At 40.5% G+C, this 27,678-nt stretch overlaps 1 protein-coding gene across 5 annotated transcripts in view; it reads right to left on the bottom strand.

Moving 5' to 3' along the window:
* The window catches only part of carmil3 (capping protein regulator and myosin 1 linker 3), a 108,811-nt gene that overhangs the window by 63,859 nt on the left and 17,274 nt on the right, over nt 1-27,678 (bottom strand). For all 5 annotated transcript variants that reach the window (XM_051953235.1, XM_051953238.1, XM_051953236.1 and 2 more), the window contains exons 3-12: nt 24,366-24,416; nt 22,508-22,567; nt 22,300-22,421; nt 18,189-18,283; nt 17,679-17,749; nt 17,456-17,529; nt 10,494-10,569; nt 8,081-8,169; nt 3,117-3,211; nt 404-490 (exon numbers count right to left, since the gene is read on the bottom strand). In XM_051953235.1, the coding sequence (XP_051809195.1) occupies nt 404-490; nt 3,117-3,211; nt 8,081-8,169; nt 10,494-10,569; nt 17,456-17,529; nt 17,679-17,749; nt 18,189-18,283; nt 22,300-22,421; nt 22,508-22,567; nt 24,366-24,416 (820 nt within the window). The remainder of the gene's footprint in view (nt 1-403; nt 491-3,116; nt 3,212-8,080; nt 8,170-10,493; nt 10,570-17,455; nt 17,530-17,678; nt 17,750-18,188; nt 18,284-22,299; nt 22,422-22,507; nt 22,568-24,365; nt 24,417-27,678) is intronic.

Raw genomic sequence — 27,678 nt, 5'->3', positions numbered from 1 at the left:
AGCTGAATCTGCTGTAATAGCAGTGCATGGCTGTATTGTATGGGATAAAAGCAATACAACTGGGACACTGCACTAATTCCTCTTGTGGGTTTTAGAGGGAAAAAACAGATCAACTACTTATCATTCTGACCTGATTATTATTTGGTAGATGGATCACACAGCACAATCACTGGCCTGTTTGTGAGTTCTGTGGGCAGTGCTGTGGTTTCGAGACTTTCACTGAGTTCAAACCCAGATCTGACACAGAGCTTCCACTCCGTGTCTTTGAGCGAGACACACCGATTTGTACCAGCTGAATAATTCAATCCGACATTCATTTATATTTAACAATTGTTAAAAAAAAAAAAAAAAAAGTGTGGAAGGTCAGCCACCAGGGGCTGCTGTGTTTCAGACGAGCACCTACCCTTGGAGGAGAGGGACGTCTTGGAGAGATTGAGGAGGCGAAGGCCCTTGTTGAGGCGACACACTTGTTGAATCAGGTTGGAGACTCCTGATGTGAGGAGAGGATGACACACGATGAGCTAAAGGTCTTAGTTTATCGCAACACACACACATATACACCAATCTGGAGCAAAAACAACCCACTGTTTAACTAATTTCTTGATTAACGACTACTAAATTGGCAAGTATTTTTCATTTTTAAAGGAAAATGGCCAAAAAATTCCACTGCCTCTGAGCTATCTAATGTGAACATTGGCTGTCATCTAAAATAGTGAATCCAAAATCCAAACTACAACTGACCAAATGATCATTTATTAGACTGATTTTATAAATAGTTCATCATGTTGCAAGTCATTTACAAAAAGAACAGCTTGACATTCCCATCAAAAGGATTTCTATATTGTCTGTTCATGTCGTTATCTATCAAATTATGTCAGACTGTGAGCCAAGAGCCTAATTAAGCCATTTTAAAAAATGGATGTGTTGCAACCCGACTTTAGACTCCAACAACGATGGACTGTGGCATTAATACTGATGAAAGATGTAAACAGACATAAATAAAATCTTCAAATAAGTTTGGAGTTACTTTCTTGTATCATTATTAGCATATTAGCTGTTAAAAGAAATGGACTCATCTTCACTAGTTAATGTATGAACCAAGGAAAAAATGTATGTAACTCACCAGCAGCTAATCAAACGTCAAATCAGAGAATTGCTAAAAACTAATTTAAAGAAATACACGAGATCCCAGGCATGCAATAAAACAAGGTTTAAAATGTAAGTCACTTTTTTGTTTTGTTGTTTGATTCTACTTTCTATAACGAATTTTGCATCAGTGACCCCAAGAGGATTATGATTGGTGCTACGAAAGCTACCTAACAAGTGGTCAAGACTTTACAGTGTCATTTATGGAGCGATTTTAACCGAGTATGTTACAGATTAGAGATTAAATGCTACAAAACTTAAATAAAATACTACTTAATTTGACTATAATAAACTACTATAGCTGAGCTCCTATAGTGTTAATATTATGGAGAAAAACCTAACCTAATGAATAATTTAGCCCAAATCATACAGCATTACTGAACTTAACCTACCATATATAAATATTATGGCCATCCCTATTAATCGTGGAAGACAACCTGACTTATTTAGGGCTAAACCTATGAACCTGTGAAACTATTTTTCATGTTTTCTTGCATGTTGCTCAATACATGAGCTGCCATGAATCAATCAACACACCTCAAAAGTCAATACAACTCCTTTGGCTCTTTTCCTTGAAAGCGATGATTGAATGCTTAAAAAATGTATACGGATTATGCAAAATGTGAATATTCCATTCCCTCGCTGCAGAGGGAAAGCTTCGTTCCAGTGCGCTCTGGCTGCACTACCCCCATGCCCTACATCCAACCACTCACAAAGAGCCCAGATATAGTTTTGCCACACAACAACAGGCTAAAATAACTTCCATCCACACAAACTCTCCAAAACGCACACGTACACTCACAAGTACACTACAGCTAAAAAAGCATCACACCAACATAGTGTACAATCACACTCTCTCCTGCATATGAACACCTTATGCCATGCCAGATTACATAACACACAGTATTATTAAACACGTTGCTGCCATGATAATATGAAAGGCTCTGCTGTATTAAAAGAGGAATTCATTGTAACGCCAAACCTCATCTCCTGGTTACTTCATCTTCCTGGTATTCTATTTTTTTTTTTTATGTGTGTGTCATTGTGTATACACAGAACGCCTACTTTGGAAGGTATTAAAAGTAAAGCCACACATTGAAGCTGCTCTAATAGGCACAGCACTGAAGGTCATTCTTAGCTGTGATGATGGGTATTATGGAATGGTTAAGGCTGCCGCAATTTAGAGGTTGCAATCACAATCAAGTAAGTCTGGCAGACTGTCAGCACACACGTAAACACACACACACACGTAAACACACACACACACACGTAAACACACACACACACACACGTAAACACACACACGTACACGTACACACACACACACACACGTGTACACGTACACACACACACACACACACGTAAACACACACACGTACACACACACACACACACACACACACACAGAGGGTGGTAAGTGTGAGCACAAAGAATTCATTGAGGCGAGTGGAAATGACAAGTGTCAGACGGGAGGACAGAAATTAGCTAATGAGTGATGCTGGCATGCATGCAAAACCTGACCCTGGCTTCTACACATGCACAAACACCTCAGTCTGCCTCTACTTGCACGCACATAGCAGAAATTACAGTGGTTTATATATATAACGATGACTAAGGCAGATGCAATTAAAATGCATTTCTCTACAGTCTGTATACTGTCTGTGTAAAGTGTAAAAGGTTCAGGTTGTGTGAAGAGTTGCAAGCAAAGGCAGAAAAATAAATCGACTTTTCTAAAGAGAAGGACCAAACATACAAATACAGCTGGAAAGATAGATGAGAGAGAGAAAGAAAAAAAAGAGAAAAAACAAAACAAAAGAGCAGAAAATAAAGGTTCTCTGTGGACGGAGACTGATTTGAAATCCTTTGAAAGCAAACAAAAGCCGTGGTGAAGCAATAGCAAAAGAACAATAAGAGGTGCCCTGAGAGAGGGCGGCAGCAGGATGAGAACGAGTTCACAGAGTCCGAGGTACCTTGGTTGTCCAGCGTGTTATGAGCCAGGTTGAGGGAGTGAATCACAGAGGCCGGGTTCTCCGACAGCGCCGATGCCATCTTCTGTGGAAAATCCCTGGAGACGACATTAAAAAAAAGGAAAACTGAGTTCACCGTAAAACTGCAGATTTAAAATCGGTGGTGAGGACTGAATATATTGGTTTCCTAATTTGCCTAAATGCAGTTCATAAACGTTCACATTTTCACCTACAAGTGCAAAACTTTTTACTTAAGCTACTCAGCTGCTTTAAAGGTAAAATGTAAAGAAAAATCTGTCTAGAAAATCAAAATTGCGCACCATAACGTGACCTACTGCATAACTGTTCCGCAACTCTATTCTGAGCCTCTGTAGACTGTATGGAAGAATAGCAAAAGTCTACTTATTATCTCATTTAGATACCAAGGTCACTAGGCATGTCTTTCTATTCTGTTGCTCATCTTGACAGACCCACATGGAATTAACAACTTACTTAAAATTCCTCCAAATGGATTCATCCCCCTTTGAAGTTTTCCCTTTTTCTTGCATTTTAACACTGACAAATCATCAATTTAATTTAGCTTTCTGGACAAGACATACCTCTCCAAAAAAAAAAAAAAAAAAAAAAAAAAAGAGAGTCTTCCATGTCAAAGTGAAAACAGAGTTCTACCAAGTAATGTCGGTTCATCATCAATATAAAATCTGAAATAAGGACCTGCACAGATATTCACCATCTTGAAAGTGACTCACCTTATTCAACACAGGTGCAGCCAAACGAATGAAATAGAGGTCATCTGAGTGCAGTGAATGTGTCTCAAGTGAATTCAGAGTACTGTAAAGACACCTGTATCTCAAACGTCCTGTAAGCTGTGAATCTGTACTATTGGCTCTAGCTACCACCATGAAGAGAACGCCTCCAGCTTTGTTACTGAAAAGCTTAAAGCGGGGAATGCATGCAAGAAAATTCCCGAGGAGTGCAGTTAAAGTCATCATTAAGAAATGGAAGGAATATAGCACATTTATAAATCTACCTACAGCAGATAGATTAACAAGAAAGACTAGTGAGAGAGGCCACCGAGATGCCTATGACTCCACTGAAGCAGTTACAAGACTGTGCATACAAAAACTGTTGCCTGTGCTTTGCCAGTCCAAGCTTTATGGTAGAGTAACAAAAAGAAAGCTGTTGGACAAAGCCTATATGAAATCTCAACTATTTTTGTCAAAAGTCCGAGTCCAAAATTGAGCTTTTTGCCAGACAACAAACAAGGCACATCACCATGAACACCATCCCCATTGTAAAGCATGGTGGTGGCAGCATCATGATGTGGGGACGATTTTCTGCAGCAGAACTTGGAAAGCTTGTACACAGAGGGTAAAATAAATGCAGTCACGAATGGGGAAATCTTTGAGTTCAATCTGTTGTAGTCTGCAACAAAACAGAGTTGGGAGAAGATTTGTTTACACCTTTTTTTACAGTCAAAGCTAAACAGAAATGGTTTAAAGACAATAAGGGGAATGTTCTGGAGTGGCCGAGTCAGAGCCAAGACCTCAATCCAATTGAAAATTTATGGCTGGGCTTGAAAGGGGCGTTCACTCGCGATCCCTACACAACCTGACAGTTTCGCAAAGAAGAATGAGGCAAAACTGAAGGGTCGAGATGTGCACGGCTGACAGAAACCTATCCACACAGCCTCAATACTGTCATTGTGACCGAAAATGCCGCTCATAAATACTCACTTTAAGGGGGTGAATATTTATGCAATCACTTACTTTATGTTTAATATTCTAGTTAATTTACATAACTTTGCACAAATCTGTTCCATTTTTTTTTTTTTTACTTTGACATGAAAGATTGTTTTGGAAATTGCTGTCCAAAAACCAAATTAAATTGACCATGATTCAACAATGAAAAGCAGTGTAAAGCGAAAACTTTCAAGGGTGTGAATCTGCTTATGAGCACTGGATCTGCAAATTCCCTTACTGCAGTAAACACTGAATGAAGATACAGTCTTTACTTTGATCATATTTTAAGCTAACTGGCTGGCTGGTTCTCACAAGCCTGTTTCCAATCGTTGCACAAATTGGTTACAAAAGCCCTGACAAACACACTCAATACCAAACTGCAGACAATATTAACTACTGAAGATGGTGCATTTAGTTGCTAAAGAGTCAAATATTTTCTGAGGGTGCACTACAGTGATAGTGGATAGTGGAATCGTATTTGTCTGTTGGCCAGAAACACAGCTCAGAATGAATGTTAATGCTGATTCGTGTCTGCTGTTTGCCAACACTTTTATACGGATTGTTCGTCCACAAGTGGCAAAACAAATCAATGATACTTCTTCTTTAAAGAACCCCTTCCAGGCATGTTGGATGCTAAAAAAAATTCTCTGCTCTGAACAACATTTAGTGTCTTATACTGTACTTCCCTGAAAAGTTCATTTTCATGGCAACTGAAAAATCCAGATTTATTAAAATGCGTACATTTGTAATTACAGAAGGTTAACATTTCTGTTTCCTACATCACCGGAAGTCTATTCTTTGTGTGTGTGCAATACAACTTTTCAGAAAAATCAGATTGTATATTTTTTTAAATAATTATTTCGTTTTTTGTTGCATGAAATAAGTATTTGATCACCTACCAACCAGCAGGAATTCTGCTGTCACAGACATGTTTGTTTTTAAGAATCCCTCCTATTCTCCACTCATCAGGTGTATTAATTTTACCAGTTTGAACTTGTTTCCTGTATAAAAGACACCTGTCCACACACTCAATCAGTCAGACTCCAACCTCGGCACCATGGGCAAGACCAAAGAGCTGTAGGAGGACAGCAGGGACAAAACTGTAGACCTGCACAAGGCTGGGAAGGGCTACAAGAGAAGAGGCAGGAAGAAATTCAAGATGACTGTCAGTCTCCCTCGGTCTGGGGCTCCATGCAAGATCTCGCCTCGGGACATATCAATGATCATGAGAAAGGTGAGGGATCAGCCCAGAACTACATGGGTGGACCTGGTCAATGACCTGAAGAGAGCTTGGACTACAGTCACCAAGGTTTCCAGTAGTAACACACAACACGGTCATGGATTAAAGGTCCCCCTGCTCAGGCCAGCACACATCCAGGCCCGTCTGAAGTTCGCCAGTGACCATCTGGATGATCCAGAGGAGGCATGGCAGAAGGTCATGTCGTCACATGAGACCAAAATATAACTATACTCGCCATGTTTGGAGGAAGACGAAGGATGAGTGCAATCCCAAGAACACCATCTCAAGTGTGAAATATTTGCATATGTGTGCTACAGCAGAAAGTGAAATTTCTTATTTTACATTTATGTATACAGCTGCTCCCAATACGATGCTATAGGAGCTTCTTTTTGGCAGCACACAGCCTAAACATTTGCATATTTATGACATTTTATATGAATCATAAAGTGCATTACATCTTTGTGTAGACCACATTTCACCTACCAGTGCAGTATGACTTTGGAGAAACAACTTTACACTGATCAACATCATCTGTCTTTAAACTTACAAATGATCAAAACCATGAAACAAATGTGTTTTGTCACACGTCGATGCTGCAAATGCATATTAGCAGGTTGAAAAGTGGGTAATTTTCATGTGCGAGACAGAATATCAGCCAGTTTTCAACAGGAAACTGACACTTGTGCTTACTAGGTCTTAATGCTTGATGCACCACCCTTACTAATGTCGTTGTGGACTTTTGAAAACTACTTCTGCTACAGTCCATTTGTGTTTGGGCAGCACTGCACTCCCATCCCTTCTCTCATCCTCTCCCAAAATACCTGGAAAGTCTGCGCATTTGTGTTATTTTTTTTCCGGATGACTCTTCATAATGTTGTCACACCATATTTCATTTCAAAACCTCGGTCTCCTCCTCTCCCCACAAGCTACCGCAACTCATTTTTCTTTTTGTCCATTTCTGACAGGAGCCCGCTGTAATTTCCTGAAATTGGTCCGAAAGTCCAAACCATCCAAAAAATGTTTTCACACTTGAAACCAAACCAAACTATGGTTTAGTTTGGGGCCAACTGAGAAGTTTTTGTTGGATCGAGGTTTGGCTGTTTGGTCCGAACCAAACAATGTAATTTTGGTTTGAATCAAACTGAAGAGTCCAAAAAAGGCTGGACCAAGCAAGTTAGACTGTTACAGTTACTGTGCTGTTTTCTCAAATTTGTTACTGCACATTTCTTTTCAACTAGTTTCTCATGTATTATCATATATATTTGAGTGGAACTCCTTTACCAGCTATACTGTTTGAGTATCTTCCTTATTTTATTTGAGTCTAGTATTTTCTTTGGGGGGTGAGAGATGCTTTTGGTGCAGGGCTTGGAGAAAGCCTGTAACAAAAATTGCCCTCTCTATTGGAAGTGATTTAGCACAAGGCAAAAAAAACCTCATCATTATGCTGCAGTAAATCATCTTGCCCCAAGGCAGCCAATTCATCTCAATTAATACCAAATAAGGAAACTGCTCTGGTAAATGATACTAGCCGTGCATAGAGGGTGAAAAGTCTTTCCAGGTGAAGCCCAACATTTCCTTAAATGTTTTAATGCAGAGAAAAAAATCCCACTGCTGTAGGCCAACAGGAGGAAGGCTTTATTGGAGTTTTATTGGATGAAATAGCGGAGGTTAAGAGAGGTGAGAGAGACACAAAAAGGAGGAGACGCACAATTGTAAAGGTCAAAGTGGGAGGGTGAGGAGAAGTGGAGAGGTGAGACGGGCTCAGGTCGAGAGGTGAGACAAGAGGGGCAGGAGAGTGAAGAGAGGACAGGAGAAAAGGAAAAGGAGAGAGAGGAGATGAAGAAAAGAGAGAGTGAGAGGACAAAAGAGGAGAGATGGAGGAGTGTCTGAGAGGTGAAGGTGCATGGAGAAGAAAAAGAGGAAATTAGATTCAGCTGAGAGGGGTGCCGCTCAGGGTTGATGGTGTCAGGAAAGAGGAAACCTACGATTTGAGTCCTGCGTTCTCCAGAGTGAGCTCCTCCAGACTGTTGGACTTGCTGACTGTGTGCAGAACCTGGTCCACCACCTCCGACCCCTGAAAATAAACACACAGACTGGAGGAGGAATCTATTCAAGGAAAGTCAAGTCAACGCATTGCTTGTTATACAGCACATTTATTAATGCCTTCCAGTGAAAACGATTGTGACTGGCGTTGTGAAATAACCTAACAAGTGTAAAAGTCAAGTACAAGCAAGCAGGGATGCGATTTTCATTATCAGCCAATCTCCATGTTATATTTCCTAATTTATCACCTAATTGTTTGGTCTATAAAACATAAAAAATAGGGCACATATCTAGAACAATTTCCTCGAGCCCTCTGCAATTGATTTTCTTGTGCGATGCTCCAAAATCCATAGATGCAACCAATTCATTTTCACATAAGAGAAGCTGCACAGCCTCACAACAGAAACAATATTTGGCATTTTTGCATGAAAAATACTTGACAGTCAATTATGAAACTAATTGTGTTCTACCAATTAACTGATCAATTAACAGACTTTTCACTGTTTATGGAATTACCCTTTTTTGTTTAACAGCCTCAGAGACAGGTGGTAAAAGTCCAAATCACAGCGTTTTCTGTATTTTCATATATGATATCTTTAAAATACAGCTAATTGAAAACCTCTAAGCTCATCTGTTCAGGTTCTCCACCTCACTCACCTTGGGCTGATACTTACTGTAGTGCATATTATGAATATTTCATAGCAATGTCATGTAATGCTAAATAGACGCATCAAATTAATGCTGAGGATGAACCTTGACTCACTGTCCTCTTTCAAACTTGTTTTATCAGCTTGATTTTCAGCGACTGCATCTCTCAGAATGACATCCCAGCGAGGCTTATTTGCTTTATGTATATGATACATTGGTTGAAATTAGGGATGTCCAATGATATCCGCCCACCGATATTATCGGACGGAAAATGACATGGAAATGTAATATCAGTCACTACTGTCCGTGGGTTTTTTTTTTAACAATCATGAAAACCGATAAAATAATGCCTGGACTCATAGAGGGAGGGAGAGTGTGAACTGTTGTTTAAGAAATTCAAAAATGAAAAAGGCTTTTCTTTATTTTCCACAGACAATGTTTACATTTGGAAAGCCTTGTTGCATTTGAGAATGCATCCATCACAATAAAATCAGGCATGATGTGTTAATTCCACGACAGGAGATATGTGATGTTACCTAAAATTAGGGAAATAGCCCACATATATCGGTATTGGTCGATATCGGAACTGGAAATTGGGAGTTGGACAATATCAGCATATCAGTTATTGGCAAAAAAAGCCAATAGCAGACATCCCTAGTTTAACCCTCGTGTTGTTCTGTGGGTCAAACTGACCCGTTTTAAAGTTTGAAAATGTGGAAAAAATATATATTTATTTTCACAGTGAAATTTCTGATGTCCACATTTTCGGGAAATTTTTTGAACCTTTTTTTGGTAGAAAAAAAGAAATGGTAAAAATGTTTCTGAAGAACATTGACAAAAAAAATCAACCAAAATCCAGCAAATTTTGCTGGATTTTGGTTGATTTTTAATATTAGAAGTTTTACTGATATATATGTAATAACTTTAGATATTTTTAGGATTTTTTGGTGAGATTTTTACTAATTTTATTAAAAATATTTACAAGAGTTTTCTTGTTAAATTTGGGGGATTTTTTAAAATAAAAATTTTAAGGGAAACTTTTAAGGAATTACTGGAATTTTCTTCCTGAAGGTTTTGCAAATTTTCAGAAATTTGGGGGATTTTTTTGCAGAATTTTTGGGATTTTTTTTCAGACAAGGAAACAATATTTTTTGGTGCCCATAAATGAGGACAACAGGAGGGTTAAACTGAGGTCAAACTGAGTCAGATCATAAAATTGAACCAGTCAGAGATATCCAAATTATTCCGTTTACAGTACACCACAGGGTGACTTCAGATATTATTGAGTAACCCTAAAGATGCCTGCAGCCGAACTACCATGTAGTGTCAGCACTCTGCTAAAAATACCACAATGCAACGCTTCAGCTTTGATTGATGTGTAAATTCCAGTCATGCATCTGTCAGTTCCAGCAGTCAGCATCCATTATGATGATTCTGAGTGTCTAAAACCTAAACTTTGTTCTTACTATTGAGCGTCTGTCGTGTAGGGAAGCTTGAATGAACGAGAACATGATTGATTTTTGTGTATTTGAACTGGAGTTGGGTGAATGAGCAAGTAAACAAGCAGATTCAATAAAATCAATACATTCTGATAACACACTAACAGAGGACACATGAGAAGAAAAATAAGAACTGTTTGGTGCTCTAAATCTGGCAAGAAGATCTGCAAGTGAGACGGATATATATATATAATAAAAAGATAGTTACTATGCGCATGTCTTTGCAGTACAGCTTGGTGAACCAGGTGTTGTACGCAATGGAAGCCACAATCACTGCCAAGTCCCTGGAATCAGAAGAAAGACACACACACGCACACACACATATTAGACATAAAATTCAAATCTTTAAATTAGCAAACTCCATCTGCCCAAAACCATTTAATGCCACTGATCTATAAATTTGCTTTATCTTGAGCCAAACTTTTTTTTTCGTTGCTCCCCCGTTTGGTTAAAAGCAGTTTATCATTGTGACAGCGAGAACACCACGGGCAGGGCTGCTTTCTAAAAGATGACTGATAAGGCAGCCCCGCTGAGAAGCAGAAGCAGAGAACGTGGACAAAAAAAAAGGGAGAGATGTAAAGATCGATGGCTGGGTCAGTGGATTATTCAATAAAGCCGCAGTTTGATCCCGGCTACAGACCTCAAACACTGCTATATCCAGTGCTGTGCACACCGACACTGAGCCCACAGACGATTGGATGGAGAAAGGAAGAAGGGAAGAGGGAGAAAGAGTTTTTAGAATCCTCCGAGGTCCAACTAAAGCCATACTGCTGCTACACCTGCTATACATCATCTGACAAACAAGCAGCAACACAGAGAGCGGTAGAGGCAGAGAGAAAAGGAATAATACCAGAGAGAGGAGGGAAGAGAGGGTGACAGAGAGAGAATGTAAAATACAAAGTGAAAGAAAAAGGAGCGTAATCTAGCCAGGGAGGGTCTTGCTGCCAGTAACTGCAGTAGCCAGGACATTATAGTTTTATCTCAGAGGAGTAAAATGGCTACAGGCTGTGTTGCTTTTTCCCAGTACCATGCCCGCCATCAAACCAGTCCTCTCTGACTAACACAGCTGAGTCGCTGTGCATGTGAACAGATGATGCACATGTCAAGATTCATCGACACTGACTGACTCATGTTCTGACAGCAGGACATGTAATTGACCTCTACGATGTCTCACTCAGTCACACTGTGTGTTGGTGTGCGCGCGTCTTGTACTTGTACAGCGCGGGTCGACATGTTGGCACAGCAGGTAGCGCCGTCTGCTGCTGTTTACTTCTTCCCATAGATTGGTTTTGGAAAGTAAATACCAGGCTTCAGGTTTAGATGAAAATTTAATTTCAGGGTCTCTCCCTCTCAAACATGTAAGAATCGCAGGCAGCAGCGCAGCCTGAAAGGTTAACAGTCCTTTATTACAGAGCTCTGGGGGGAAATATGCATCACTCAACATGGATAATTCACAGACTTCCCTGTGAGCATAGAATATACAGTATATGGGTCAGAGATCTATGTCCCTAGGCTCATTTTCCCCTTACCAGCCACATTTCAAATTCTGCCTCTTTACCTGATATATTAGGTATAAAGTGTGAAAAGCAGCATTACCAGGATACACTCTGAGTGATCACAGACAAGGTAATAAAGGGAACTTCATTCCTTTAGCGGTTCTGTGCCTGCAGGGACTTTTCTGCTCAACTAACCAAAAAGGAAAAAAAAATGCATATATTTGGACCTAACTTTGAAGGCCCTTTGGACAGTCGTTTTTACTCATGTCCCTGCTGTTGATTTTTATTTACTTTTTCGGGTATTTTCTGTCACTGGCACAATTGTTCATGAGTTTGGGTTGGGTTAAGGATAGAGTTTAGATATAAACTCAGTTTTGAGTGATGGCAAAGATGAAGGCAAAAGTGGAGTTTAAAGAGGCCGTATTATGATTGTATTTCACATATTTGGAGGCTTCAAGGTTTAAAAACAGCATTATTTTTCTCAAACTGTATATTGATACAACACCCTCTGTATGAATCACTCAAGTTTAGCTCCTTTTCAAAAAATACCAGTTTGCTCTGCTTGGTCAGCTGGCATGTAAAAGTGAGGTGACGTTAGTTATGTATGGCAACCTCACCTCGAGAATGAATGAACGAACATTGTTTTCTACGGGACAGAATAACTCCCCTTGACGTGGGCTTTGGGTTTTGTAAGCCTGCAGACCATTTAAATGCACAAAAGCCTTGTAACACACTAAAGGAAAGAAAAAAAAACTCTAAAATGCCTCATAAGAGCTAGTTAAGAATGAGAACAGTATCGACAAGTCTCAAAATGTTGCTTGTGTACTATTCGCATGGGACTAGTATTGCCTGTGGATCTCCGGTAATTTGTGAATTACTCCCCCACATCTGTGTTTCTTGCAGTGCATTAGCACAGGATAAGTGAAGTCTGTATTTTACTCAAATTTATTGACATTACAGCACGGATAGGATGTCAAATCTGTGCACGTCGCAACATCCGCTGCTGTCACGTCCATGTGCAAAATGGCTGCTGTGAGCAAAAAAAACACACTGGTCATGCAAAAAAATAGACCCCGTACACGCAAAAAACCATCAAAAACTTTAAAAGCCTATGTTGTAACAACGCTACTGTTAGGTTCTCGTTAGGCTTAGGGACAAAAACCACTTGATTAGGTTAATGGAAAGCTTGTGGTTTGGGTTAAAATGACCATTTTTAACGTGGTATGGAGTCATCATGGCAACAGTAAATGTGTCGAAGCAGCAACGTGACTTGAGATCAGTGGGGAGCGTTGTCGGGATAACTGGCCATCAAGGCATTTGTATTAAGCCTGTTGAAAGATAGGCCTAGAAAAATGTTTCTTAACGCATGCTGCTACATGTCATCCATCTCAATAGCCTCCAGAATTTCCCTCTTCCTGTTGATCTGATTTTGCAATTTCTGTGAATGGTCCATAGGCCTGTTGTGTATCCTGCATTTGCACGTAAAACGCTGTCAATTATTTCCACCGCAGTCTCCATAATTCAGCCGGAAAAAAGGTAGAAAAAGGAGTGCAATAAAAAAAAACAACAACTAAAATACCCCCTAATCACTGAGATGCAGATTTGCATGGGAGTACAACTATCACAGGACGTCGGTGTAGGTAAGTTGTGGTGGAATTTTTACTTTACAAATTACAGATTTTGTGCATTCCCATGAGATTAAGATCACAGACATCCTCAGCAATTATTACAACTCACCATTGGTCCCCAGGTAATACTGATCGCATGCGAATAGGGCTTAGGTGTATGTTAGCCAAAGAAGAATCACGTTACAGAACCCACAGCGGACAAAGATTCCATTTTATAAACTTTACTCCAATCTTAATACATCTGAAAGGGTGAAGATTGTGAAATCGTGCAAAGCAACAGCGGTGTTTTGGGACATATGCTCAATTGCTTTCTTGCAGAGATCTACGGGGAAGATTGGAATAAAAAAAAAATAAATCACTGTAAGAATGCACTACCCACACCTACTGTATACCCACTGTGGAGTCCATCAACATATGAATGATTATAACAGCAACCATCATTAGTAAAGCTTAACTTTCTTTTCATCTGACCAAGACCTCTGAAGTAGAACAGAAGACACAACATGGATGGAACTGTGCTTTTGTTATTCTTAGACCTGAGCAGAAACAGAGCTAGTTGTCCTGAGGTGGCTGTGGAGAAAAGGTCACGAGGTCATTCAAATCAAAGTCTCCCTGGGAGCATGAATGTGCTCAGAACATTTCAAGCAACAAGCCGAGATTATTAATTACAATAGCTAGTGGGGAGAGTTGAGGGAAAATCATGAAGCGGACACAACAGACATGGTTTATTCTCTGGGGAGCAGAAAAATGTTCAGTAAATGGCAAGACTGTCCATTAGATTTCTTATGCACAAGTGAAATTTCATTCACAGAAAACAAGCATCCTGTGGGGACAATGCATATTTCCAGCACCTAAGAGTCATGGAAAGGGGTTATTTTATCCAATTGGTGGCACGAGAGTAAAGGTCAAATAGCAACGTTTTGGAGTCATCTACGAAGGATCATAAATATTCATACGAAATTTCGGCGCAATCTGAGTGCGGTCAAAGTGTAACAAACCTCCCCAGTAGAAAGATGGCTGGAATCGAAGCATACGAATGTACTGCATTAGAACAAACCAGTTCTACAGTCCAATTCTGCACTAAACACAACTCAGGTCCTCAGACAGTGACAGGTGAGGCAGATGGTGTGTTATGGAGCTGCAATCTTGTTTCAGCAACAGAAAAAAAATCAAATCAGAAAGTTAGAAAACAGTTGCACCTAGACTTGTGTTCATTGTTATGTGTGTATGCGCATAGAGGATTGACAGGCAAGCCAAGAAGTGTCCCAACAAGTTCTCGAGGCAGCGAGGTGTAAAAATTCTTTCCCGCAACAAACAAATATATGCAAGCACAAAATCCCGACTTAAATTCACACACTCCTGCAATATGGTGTCAACTTGCAGTGGCCAGACAGAAGCAACAGTGACAGGAAGTGTCTGTGAGTGAGTCAGCTGAGGGAGAAAAAAAATGAATGGGGCGAAAATACAAGAAGTGGAAAACAAGAGGATGAGACAGGGCCAGAGAAAAAAGGTGTCCGCTTTCAGTCAACAGGAATGAGTGGAGACGGTGTTTGGACAGACAGCAGTCAGCAGAAAAAGCATCGCCCTGTCGCTCGCGGTAACGGTAGATGGGCTCAATCAGGAGAGATGGAAGGAATGGAGATGAGGGAAGACAAGGAAAGCAGGAAGAGAGTAATGCACCACAAATGGCCTGTGGCACATGATCATGAAAAGACCAATTCTTGTATCCTTTCTTTGGATGTTTGCGCACTCTCTTTATCATGTCTCCATTGTTTTGTTTTGTTTTGTAATTTTGCCTCAGCTTTTGCCAAATCTTTGCCTCATCTACCAATTTTGATTTGATAAAGCCTTGCTCAAAAGAGACAGGGAGTGAGTCTTAAGCATCTGAATGGAGGCCCGGGGGAACAATACGAATAGAAGGATCTTAAAAATAAGCTTGGGCAGGCAGCTTCCTCTTTATCACAGTGTAAAGAAAAACTGTAGGAAAAACAACAGCAAGGGAGTGATTTTGGCCCTCAATACGAAAGGCATTAATATATTCATGAGTTGCTGCTGCAGTCGTGTTTCTATGAATGACTTTTTGATTTACCAGCATCGCAAGTCCTCGCTCCTACGATGAGATATGCATTTTTAAATGTGAATGTTTCCTCTCTGGTCGGGAGAGTTGCTGCTAAATAAGAAAGTAGAAACAATTCCATAGGCCTCTGGGTTTTTTGAGGACAAAACACTCCTCAAACAAAAACATTCGCAAGTTTGTTTCAATCTCCATTTGCATGTCAGCTGTCAAATCTTTTTATGATCGGCAGCACTTGGGCGACAGGTACACTGTTCCTCAATGTGTCTAAGAAAAGAAACAAGAGACCTGACGAGAAAGACACCAGGAGGGAGATATAGGAGAACACACGACATCTTACAGCTGTTTCTCAGCCATAAATTTTGCATCTGACAAGCATATCATTCCCCCTCCTCTGTGATCTTACCATACTTCTGACAAAACCCAAGTGAAACACAGGACGGAAAGCGAGCCAGAAAGCAACTACAACACTAATGCACTCAACATTTCACCGAGGGACAGTCATGTTAGACAAATAGCCACTCTAATATCAGATATGATGAGGAGTGACAGCTAATTAGATGCACCATTCGACCGTCTGGGAAACCTTTTTGTAAAACAACATGATGCAAAATGAAAAGTCTTTCAAAACTACAGTACAGTCAGAAAGTATTAGGACAAAGATATGCTTTTATTATTTTGGGTCTGCACTCCAGAGTAACGGACTTCATAAGAAACAAAAACTATGAGGCTCAAGTGCTGAATTTTACCTTCAGTTCAAAATTGCTGGGATTTCTGTTTGACTTAGAAATATGTGACAATAGACACATGTATAGACTGCTTTAACACATCCAAACAAACTGAATGGACTTAATCAGTTTGCACCTCCTGATGCCAGTCTGTCACATGCCCTGTTTCACGTCAGTGTGGGAAAAAGAACCTATTTTCATAATATCAGACGTCTTCAGCAGCTCTAAGTTTACAGATTTCAAAAATCTGCTTTTCCATATTGCTAATAATGTCTATGATTTTCCTCAATACATTTTAAAGTTTCCCTTTCCTGGGGAAAAATTTCTTCATCCTTATATATTTGCAAACTTTTAAAGAAAGACCTATGTCATAAAGTGATGTCGATAACAATGGGTTTCCTTGACACTTGCATTATCTAAGACGGTATTCTCCACAGCTCAGAGCATAGCGGTGCCTGTGTGTTGAAGTTGTCACTTGGATGGCCAACGGTTTAAAAAAGCACAACACACAGCTTCAAAATGTGTTGCTGATGTTGTTCAAAATTGATTTAGGTGATTATGAAGCTACAAAGCCATGTTCCCATACTTTTCTTGAATTTGACTGGGCAACACCACCACTAATTTGGAAGCTAATTATGGTCCAGTATTCCACACAAACACGTGTGATGAGCCCAATTACACGGAGAAGTTCATGCAATTGGGCTTTTGGAATGAAAAATATTCGCCCATTCCTGACCATCATTAAACTTGTTTAGCAGTTCCATCTCCACTGAGCCAGCCATTTGATTGGACTTGACTGGCAATTAATATAGCAGAGTAGGTATTTCACATTTTTAAGAGCAGATTGGAAAGAAAAAACACCACTAAAAAAGGAGGGAAATTTGCAGGCGGCCACAGTGTAGCTCTGGCAGAGCATCGCTAAGGAGTACTGCAAATGCTCTTGACTACAGCAGAACTGACAAATATCAAATATAATGAGTCTGTGTTAACTTATCCAATTACTTTCTGTCCCCTAAATGCCCCCTGATGCAGACGTAAACACCCACAAATTAACACTGAAAGTCAGCACTTTATCCCGATTTTCATTACTTCATTTGTAAATCCAGAGTGGCGGAGTAGAGAGCCGACACCGACTGCACTGTATGCTTCTGTTTGGCACAAGTTAATTGCATCTTTCCAATCGGTGCAAGCGTGCTCGCTGTAATGAGCCTGGGTGTGGCTAAGATGTCAGTAAAGTGTGTCACCTGCTGTCAAGATGGCTGAAATCCAGTAAGTTGAACTCCCTGTTGTCCTGAGAGTGGTAGATTGTGTCAACGTCCTAGAACAGAGAGCAGGAAAGAAACAAATAAACAGAGAGAGACATGAGATAGCAACTTTAAACAAAGAGAAGATTTTTGTCAACCGTGCAAAAGATAATAATCGTTAAAAGCTAATAAAAACAACGAAGTGTCTGTATAGTCTCCTCACCCACTGCACTTCTTCTTTGCAGCCGATGCCGTTGTAGTCACAAAGAGCAGCATAAGTCTCAGAAAAACCTCCTGGAATATGGACAGGATGAGACAACAAATCAATCCAAACCAAACCATTACGGATCAGAAGGACAGGATAAAGAAGGGTGGAGGACATATGAAAAGAGGAAGAGGAGAAAGGGTGCAGGCCAAAGATGAAAGAGGAAGTCTGAGAAAGTGCGACTGAGATGGTCGGTAGAGAGGCAGAGAGAGACACTGATTAGCTGTAAATATTGAGGTGAGATGAAAGTACAGCACCATGAAGGAGCTCTTCTTGTAGATTAATGGGATTACTAGCAGAAAGCGAGTGCATCCAGTAGCTTTGGTCTCCTGACCCACTTAAGGACGAGTCTCCAAAATGACTCGGTGTGAGTCAGCCGGTGGACGGAACTCTGAAGTGCCGTCTGTGTGTGATGTCGGTATGCTTGCGTGCACTTGTGTGTTAGAGTTTGAAAAGCGGTAGACTTACCGCAGGTTTTCTGGGGTTCTAATGATGTTTCAGAGTTTGGTGAAAACTTGTGAGTCCCGTCGGGCAAGTCTTCCTCTGCTCGACAAATAGGAGGACTGAAAGGAAGAAAGCGAGAGAAGAGGTTCAAACGAGGCGAGAGTTTGTTAGCAGCTCTGAGCTTTGATCCAATGCCGACATACAAAGCAGGTGTAATGCTTGCAATGTATCTTAGAGCCCTGTGCTAACATTTACTTTCAGATTCCATGTGCTGCTTATGAGGTTTATCTTTCAACGTTTGCAAGGAAACAGAAGTTTAAAAGATGTAAAAACACATTTTTTGTCTCAAGATTGTACAACTGGAAATAAGTGAAGCAGCACACTGTATGAAGCATGACTTGGATTTATCTACCACATTACATTAACAGCTTCCAGGACTGCATTCAGAAGTTGATCAGAATGAAATATTCATTTGATATGAATCATAATTTAACTGGGAGATTCAGAAATAAACCCGAGGTGATCAATTCCTCTACAATACTACTCTGATGGTCTAAGTTTTTGTAGATTATTTTTGCCTTTTCTGCTTCTATTCTGGTAGAAACAAAGAGAAATGTAAGAAAATTGCAAAAGAATGACATGTAGCAAGGGTCTGGCCAACTGGGGTTTGAACTGGAGACTGAGCTGTTAACCCTTTGATGCACAACACGGGTCAAAAGTGGCCCATATTCCATTGAACATGGGTCACTTTTGATCATGGAATATGGTTAAAAGTGGCCCAGATTTAATGGAATATGTGTCACGTTTGACCCATGTTGTGCATCAAAGGGTTAAGGGAATGTTAGCCCATGTAATATGTGTCCTAACCAGTCATCCATCAGGTTCCTCGAAGCTAGTCCATGTTGAATTACAAGAACATGATCCACCTGCAGATATGTAGTTGTGCTATAGAATTGTGTACCAAAAATCTTGGGCTGGATCAAGCAGCAACCGAAAGGGCTGTAAAATAAAATCAATGTGCCGAAAGAAGCGGGTTCCTCCAATGGCTACTGAAGGCTAGCTCCAAAAGCAAGTCAATCCTCATAGATCTTTGTATTAAAATATCACATTGTACAGCAAAAATGAACAGGCCTGCAGCAAACAGAGAGACTTTTTCTATGACTCACTCATTTGAATTCTACTAAAGTTTTGGTTGGAAGGACTTCTTTTGCCATCACTGGGCAAAAAATCCACACCAACCTTTTAGTATGTTGTAATTCAAGTTGTCTGACAGCAAGATAGACTTATGCACCCCTCTTGAGTCAGTTTCCCAAAATCTAGCCTTCTTTCCACCCAGAGCAGGTGCGATAGCATAAACAGCACCGAAGTTCATAGTGAGGGCAGGATTGGGTGGTGTGATGGATTAGACTCTCACTCCGGAGAGCAGGTTTGAATCCTGTGTAAAGCTACAAATCAATGTTGATTTTTAGCTCAACTATCTTTGCATATTTGAGGTGTGTGTTCACCTGGTTTTTAACCAGAGAAGGGAGATGCAAGAAGGTCCAAGAGGAGGGCTGCAGATTTTCAAATTCTGGAATTTTGGAGGGGTTTTACTTGTCTTTTTATATGTCTGCCTGTGCAGCTTAAAGGATTAAGTGATACATCATTAAGACAGAGGCTACTTTGAGTGACAGGTGGGTTCTGTCATAGGACAGTCCATGGCCCAGAGACAGCAGCACAGCCCGCATCAACTCATGCTCCATTTCTTTGCTCATTTTTGGATTACCCTGCAGATAGGAGGACTCAGACATGAGCAAGACGTAAAATGCCCTCCGCCTACTTCCAACTGCTCTTCAGGAAACTCACTGCTGTTGTCATGGCATTGTTCATCCATCTTTATATGCAGTCAGTGAGCAAACACACGAGCTCCAGAAAGCACACTGCCCAGAGTGCAGACAAACTTTTTATTTCAGCCGGGATTACTTTTAATTGGCTTCAGCTGATCTTCTGGCTGTGATATCTCTTAGATTAACCGGCAAAAGCAACAGTCAACTTTAAATGAGAAGCCTGCTATGCAAGCGTTAACCGCTACCTGGATCAGGATCTGCTGTTACAACCCAGTTTTGACAGATACACTTTTTTGTACTTAAGTTTACCTAATACCATATCACCACAGTTTATGAATATACATGAATCTGTGTATTAATCCATCCAATAGTTATTGATACATTTAATGCAAAACTTCAAATAAAACTCATTGATATGCTAGAAGAAAAAACAGTGGAGCCTCAAAGCCACTGTAATTCATATTCTGGACTCCAGAGATTTCTGTACCAGTTCCATCGCATCCATCCAAAGTTTGTCGAGATATTTCACTAAAAACCACACAACGCTGTAAGCGTATCTGAAAGTCTATCATTTTTATAACCTATATAAAGCATGGAGCACTAGGCATGGATTATTGATAAGCAGGCCTCAAGGTGTCAGTTACAGGTTTGGGAATAGAAGATTGTAAATATTATACTTGCTCTTCCCTCAGCTGCGGCTGCTGCTGCGGTGCCCTTGAGCAAGGCACTGAACTTCCAGCTGCTCAAATGTGCACTTTAATGCCCAGGAGACTGTTCTCTGGTACAACGCTGCTCCCAGGTGTTTTTTATGAAGTTAGCATAACCCTCCCCTTCCCTGCTAGCGCTGCTTCTGCAAGACATTCTAATAAAAACATCTTCTTAACTTCCAGTTAAGCAACGACACAAAGAGGGAATTTGACTTACGCATTCAGATCTAAAATTAGCCCGTGCCTACTCAACAAAACACAGCTGCATAATATTTTTAAAATGATAACACTGTCTTATTTGCATTGGCAGGATGCTAATTGGCAGCAGGCTTGTTTTTCATTGATTACAGCTGCTTCAGTCAGAACCAAAACGTAAAGTGAATGTCTGCAGCATCCAAACTGTTTACGGCATTGCTTTGGTGCTGAATAAACAACATGCACACTGTAAAATTGGATCCCAGCGATGCTGTTTGAAGCTCCCTGCTGCAGTCATATAAAAAGAAGCGCACTCCTCAGCTTACTGGTGCTCTCGTTTTAATATTTTCTTCAACAAAAATCCAGTAAGCAGAAAAGAAAAAGGACCGGGATCATAAAGTAAATACTGTGCTCATGCATAATGCTGCGCTGTACCTGCTTTGGCTTTTTGATAGGATTACACCGTTATACTGTTGAATTCACCACACACCATCCTTAATCCCATTTGTCAACAAATCACACACAACACCTAACCACATCCGTGACCTTAATCCCTACCTTATCTCCACAATCATCATCATCCGCCCCTAGAGGCTGTGTGTATGTGCGCGTCATCTCGATTCTATCTGCATTATGTACTTCAATACAGCAGCGCCAATCAGTTACAAGGCTGCACAATCAAACCGAAAAACAGCGTCCCTCCCTCCGTTCTCTGCTCTCTTTATTCTCTTAAAATGTTCTCTCTGGAAGCAATCATCGGCTGTGGCCCTAATGGAAAAGAGCCATTCTGAAAGATGATAAAGTGCGGAGATAGCCTTGTGCAGGTCAATAGCCAGAGCACAGTCAATCCCATTGCTCTTAGAAATTGTAGATGAGACCCCAGAGGGAGGGAGACACACTCTCCACCTCGATTGCTTGCTCATACAGCCACATGACTGTGAGACGAAAATTTCAGAGACTCCAACACAACTCTTACCAGTCTTTTATAAAGTGAGCTTGCGTCGTCGTCGCTTTGCTTTTTACACAGTGCAGAGGAAATTCGGTGCCCACTGCAGGATTTTCAGCCATGTAAAAGGGGCTTTTTTGTCTGCAACTCACTGCTTTTACTACATAAAGTGCTTTACAGTGCCTTCAGGTAACAGCCTACTCAGTGTCAGCTGGCTGATTTAATCCCGGTGATTGCTGGGTGTTAAACTCTACTGTGACACAGAAATGGGTTGGTTGCAAACTACAGCAAGACAAGAATGAATTTGGCTGTTGAGGAGGAAAGCAGCCCCAAAGTGAAGCTGCCAACTTGCCAACGCACTGTCGAGTGCTGTTAACATTGGCCAACTTGTCTTCACTCCTCAGCGCTTGCAGCACGAAAACAGAAAGACTTGTTTCTTTGCTCGAGGCGGAGAAGCTTACGCATAAATTGAGTTGTTGAAGACTCGTGAGAGGGCGTAGTTGATGTGGCTGACCATGTGATCCAGCTGGTCCTGAGTCTGTAGTCTCAGAGAGTAGGTCGTCTTGTCTGTATCGATGACAACCTGTACAAGGATATGGCAGTTTCTGTTTGGTTTCATGCTTGATACTGCAAGGCAAGGTCCAACTGGGAGAAAAAAATTGCTCTCACCTGGTGTTCTGGGTAGGTGTTCATTGCTCGGATTTCCAGAAAGTTGAAGGTGACCTCCATCTGGAAATTGCAGAAAAACATCACTGTGGTCCCCACTGACACACACACACAAATTCCTTATTGAAGTCATGTTTAACAGATATTTATGTCTTGCTATAAGTGTCTTATTTTCCTATTTTTGGCCAGGAAGTAACTGCTGAGATTTAGGAAAGCTGTAGCACTGATAAAAACAAGTGGGATGGAGCAGACCATATGTTTTAAGCGAAAGCCAAGTGTAGCGAAACTTAAGAGAAGACGTCGGCTAAAAGTCAAACAAGGACTCCAATTCCATCCATCACAGACAGTTTCTACAGAACAACTTTGTGTTTTGACTTTCATCTAGGGAACTCAACAGCAGCTGTCCATGAAACTGTGCAGTGAGGGATGGTTTAAAACAATGTGGGTGGCGTCAAATTCAGTTTCAGCTGATGGCTTCCAGTTTGGCTGATGATGCAACCCAGCAGACTCTGACTTGGATGAAATTTAGGGATAGCTACACGGACTTTGTAAAGAGGTTACATGCAAATTAAATAACATCTGCTTAGAGAAAACAAAATAAAGATGTTTAGCAGAGTAACAGTTGTAACGTTAATGCTACAAGGACACTGAACTATTCACCAACATGGAGAAACTACTGCTTTGGATATAATAATAGTCATAATAATAACAATTACAAGTATTTTCTTTATTTTAGGGAATTTCTTATTAATAATAACAATAATACATAATAACATCAACACTTTTGACTTTTGGAGACACTCCAAAACTTAAAGTTGTGCCACGATCAACTAACTTAAAGCTAAACTATTTGCAAAACCAGACAGATTTTGCTATATGAGACAGGACATTAGCGTTAATGGTAAATTTCACATTTCTTTTTTACTAAAAAAAATACAAATATGATGATGCGACTGTTCAAGCAAGCTGTTCCTCACATCTGGGAAATATGATTTGTTAGCTGTAGCGCTGCAGTGCGTCATTCATAATGGTGCAACACGTTTTACTTTTATCAAAAAATTGCATCTCCTCTTGTTTGGTTATTGCATTCGGCCCTACAGCAATTTCAATAATATTTCGATTAACTGCCCCGTCCTAAATGACGTGGAATCTACATTTGCAACTTTAAAACATGCAAACAAAAAACACAAAGTGCTGACTTGTGCGCAACTCCTCTTATTAAACTACTGCCTGTTTTTCTTGGTGTGTACAATGCAATCACAACTGAACAGCAATCTAGGCAAAACATATGAATAAGAGTCAAGTAGTACGTATTAATATTAAGAAACCTGAATAATTCCTGATAAAATAGTAGGACATTTTCAGAAATCCGTTTATTCACTGTCCTGTCAGAAGAGCACTGACACTCTCATGTAAAGGGATGCACATTTGAAGCTACAGTATTTGTGCCAAACTCCATTGGTACACCTATCATCACCTCTAAACTTGATACAAATTGTTGCACCTTGTTTCCGTAATGAGCAAAGTGTTACAACATCCATTATCTAATCGAGCCAACCACAAGACTGCAGCTTTATATTAAATTATGAGAGCAATACTGCTAACAAGCACATTTCCCAAAATGTCAAATGACGGCTACAGATTTATGCCACCTGCCACTTACCATCTTACAGCGAGCATCATCATCACTGCTATCATCCTACAGCATCATCACCTCAGTCATCATCGTTATCTCTTTTCTCCTACTCTAAAAACTCTCTTGCTTCTTCTTATTTTTTGTCACATATCTTGCGAATTACCATGAGATCAAGGCTGGCAAGTGAAAGCCATAAAATTCCACTGAGAGCGGGGGAACATTTACCTTGGTGGGCACTTTGACAGCAAAGAGATACAGTCTCCATGTTGCCAGGACCTGAGGGGAGAACACATTTATTTTTCTGTCACAGAGCAGGAAATGCAAAATGCAAATCGCAGCAAAAAATAGCACAGCGCAAACACACCATAAAGAGAGCAAATCATCTCCGCAGTTCATCCAAATGGCTCGTAAGTCAAGCTAAGCACTCAAGACATTAGCGAGCTAATGACGATAGCGTGCGTGAGCGTGTGTGCGAAAGAAATATAAGGGTGAGATTGCAAGTCATGTGACAGTCCGATTAATGGCGCCAAGTTGTGTCGATGGAGCTAAACAGCACTCGTTCAACAGATGCCTCATCGCGCCATGGTGGTGGACGAAGGGGGGGGGGAGTCAGAAGACAAAAAAAGATGGTAAAGCAAAAAAAAGAGGTGTGCTGTTATCAGGAGAAAGGCATTACCATTTAAAAGTGTCTGGGGTAAAGTAAGAGAAAGGAAATGTGAATATATTCACATCTGCCTATGCAATTAATCTCATTCATAATTCAAAAATCCATAATTAGCATACCCTGTGCATCCCCTGCCCTTCCCTCAGCTCTTTCTACAACTCCTGGCCACACTTTCTCTCTGCTCTTTCGCAGCCAGCTCTCAGATTCCAATCCTGTCTTCTTCATAATTCCATCCCCTGCATCCCGTCATTCCTCTGATTTCTCTCTTCATCTCCATGGAAATGTGTTCACCCCCCCACACCCCTCCATCTCCTTGCTTAATCCCTAATCCCTCCATCTCCCCGGTGCGCCGCTGTGTCCTGTCTGGTTTGCTACCACCCCAAACACCTCACTCCATCTCCCTGCTGCCCTCACCCCATCATCCCTCCCTCCCTCCTTTCTTCCAACTCCCCCGTCTCCTTCTCCCGGTTCAGTTTTTCTATTCTTTTTCTGCTCTGTCGCTTTCAATTCCTCAAGGCCTCTCTGTGCTGAATGGCTAATGGCGCCCCGCTGAGTGGCGGTGAGAGGAAGAAAGAAAATGAAACATACAAAGAGAAAGAGAGAAACGAGGCGATAGGAGGACAGAGACACTAGATTTCCCTTCTGATGATAAAGTCTTCAGATTCTCCACCACACCGAACTCCCAGCAAGGCCGGCCTCACGGATCGGCCCTGTGTCTTAACTATACAGACATCCATAACAGACTCCCACAGAGAGGAGACACAGGAGAAGGACAGGAATGAAAAACGGGCTAAATAAGGAGGAGCCAGAATGATATTCCCACCAACAAAGTTACAAAAAAAAGCCTGTGCCCTAAGCTGTTGGAGGGGCCTTTGCAGAAAGATTGTTAGTCCAATCACAGCTCCTTGACAAGTTTGAAAACTCTTATATAAATCTTGAAAGGAGCGGGGGACCTTGAGGCACACGGAGGGAAAATAAGGTGAGATATATATGATGAGAAAGTGAAACAGAGACGTGTCTTTTCCTCTCTAAAGCCCTGCTACCTGACAGAAGGTCTCATCATGTAAACAAGGGCATCAATAATGCAGGCGCTGTGATGTGTGCCGATCTGATCCTCTGGTGCTGAAGTGGGGCCGTTTGCGTAGAATTTCTCCTCTTGATATATCATTTACAGCCTACCGAGGTATCATTAGAGACAATCAATACCCCAGTTATTTTTTGCTTACTTGGACGGGGTATGTGCAGCAGTGAATGGAAAAATCCTGCCGGTATTAATTCATATATGAGGTATAACAGATATAGACTTAATGCGGTTGCTGCAACTTCCCCGGTAGAAACATAAAGTGTCCTTTTACTCCGTGCTCCCAACAGCCTCTCATAATGGCTGTTAGCCTATTTGTAGGTTTTATAATCCATTTTCAACATGTATTTCACCACTTAGCAAAACTACGAAATGAACTGTTAGCTTTTAAACTGTCTGTATGCTCTGAAATGTCACCATGTGTTGCCTTGACATTTAAAAAGTTAGCGAGGTTTGAGCCGTTCAAAGAACACCCAAGATAAAAAAACGAGTCAGCCCACAAACCTTCTACTCAGCTTCTTGCATCATTTAGCAGCATGTTGTAGTTGGACAGCAACTGAGTTGTAGCAGATAGTAAGCAATAGACAGAATTCTGGAGTTATACTCTCAGTACATCACATCAATATTTTAGTCCTCTTAAATCGGAACCTTCAGACATTCAGAGTCGAACAGCAGCTTGTCCTTTTAGGCTCTTCGTCTGCCGCTGAGCTAATGCAAGTCATCATGTGATTTCACAGACCGAGATCTGTTAGCAGGGTTAGTTCAGAGCAGGGGTGTCAAACTTATTTGAGTTCAGGGGCAACATTCAGAGCAGTTTCAGCTCAAGGGTGTTGGACCAGTAAAATCAGAGCATGATAACCAATAAATGATGATGACTTCACAGTTTTCCACTTTTTTTGTGCTAAAAAAGCACACATTTCAGGAATTATCTTTTACAAAACATTATGAACTACTTGAAATTTCTTAAGAACAATAAATTAAATTTCAACAACATGCCTCAGTTTATCATTTACACATTACAACTTACAGATCACAGAGTGTCTACAAAGAAACAACATTTAGTCACAGGGATCTGGAACTAAAGGATATAATATTCTACTTTATGATCAAAATTACAAAAGTCAGGCAAATAAAAACAACAAAAACAAGACAAAATATTACAAAAATGAAACGCAAAACCACCAAAAAAATGAGACAAACGACACAAAACAAAAAAGAGACAAAAAATTCGACAAAAAAAAATTTACAAAGCGACTTAAAAATGACAAAAACGAGACAAAAAATGATAAAAGCTAGAAACAAAACAACAAATAAGTGAAAAAAACACAAGCGAGACAAAAAAAACCCACAAAACAACAAATAAAGCCAAACAAAATGACAAAAAACACAAGACAAAACGGAAACACAAAGCGACAAAAATGAGAAACAAAACGACAAAAACATGAGAAAAGACAAAAGTTACTCAAAACACGACAACATATTACAAAAATGAGCCACAAAATTACAAAAGAACAATAATCTAATATTTTACTTTGCGATCAAAACAACTTGTCACGGTCTCGAAATTATTTTAAATTTATAGTTTTACAAATTTACAATTTGCAGTTCAAGTTCTCTTTGTAGTTTTTACACTTTACAAAGTCGTCACACGGGCCAGACTGGACCCTCTGGAGGGCCGGTTTTGGCCCACGGGCCGCATGTTTGGCACCCTGGTTTAGAGGATATCTGATATTTTCAGTCATGTTTGGTCAGCTGTGATTTATCGGCTGTTTCCATACGTGGAAAACTAAACA

The sequence above is a fragment of the Acanthochromis polyacanthus genome, chromosome 9 (assembly GCF_021347895.1).
Source record: "Acanthochromis polyacanthus isolate Apoly-LR-REF ecotype Palm Island chromosome 9, KAUST_Apoly_ChrSc, whole genome shotgun sequence".
In the NCBI taxonomy this organism is placed as follows: domain Eukaryota; kingdom Metazoa; phylum Chordata; class Actinopteri; family Pomacentridae; genus Acanthochromis; species Acanthochromis polyacanthus.
Note: the sequence above shows the minus strand (reverse complement) of the source record. Positions and strands in the feature narration are given on the sequence as shown.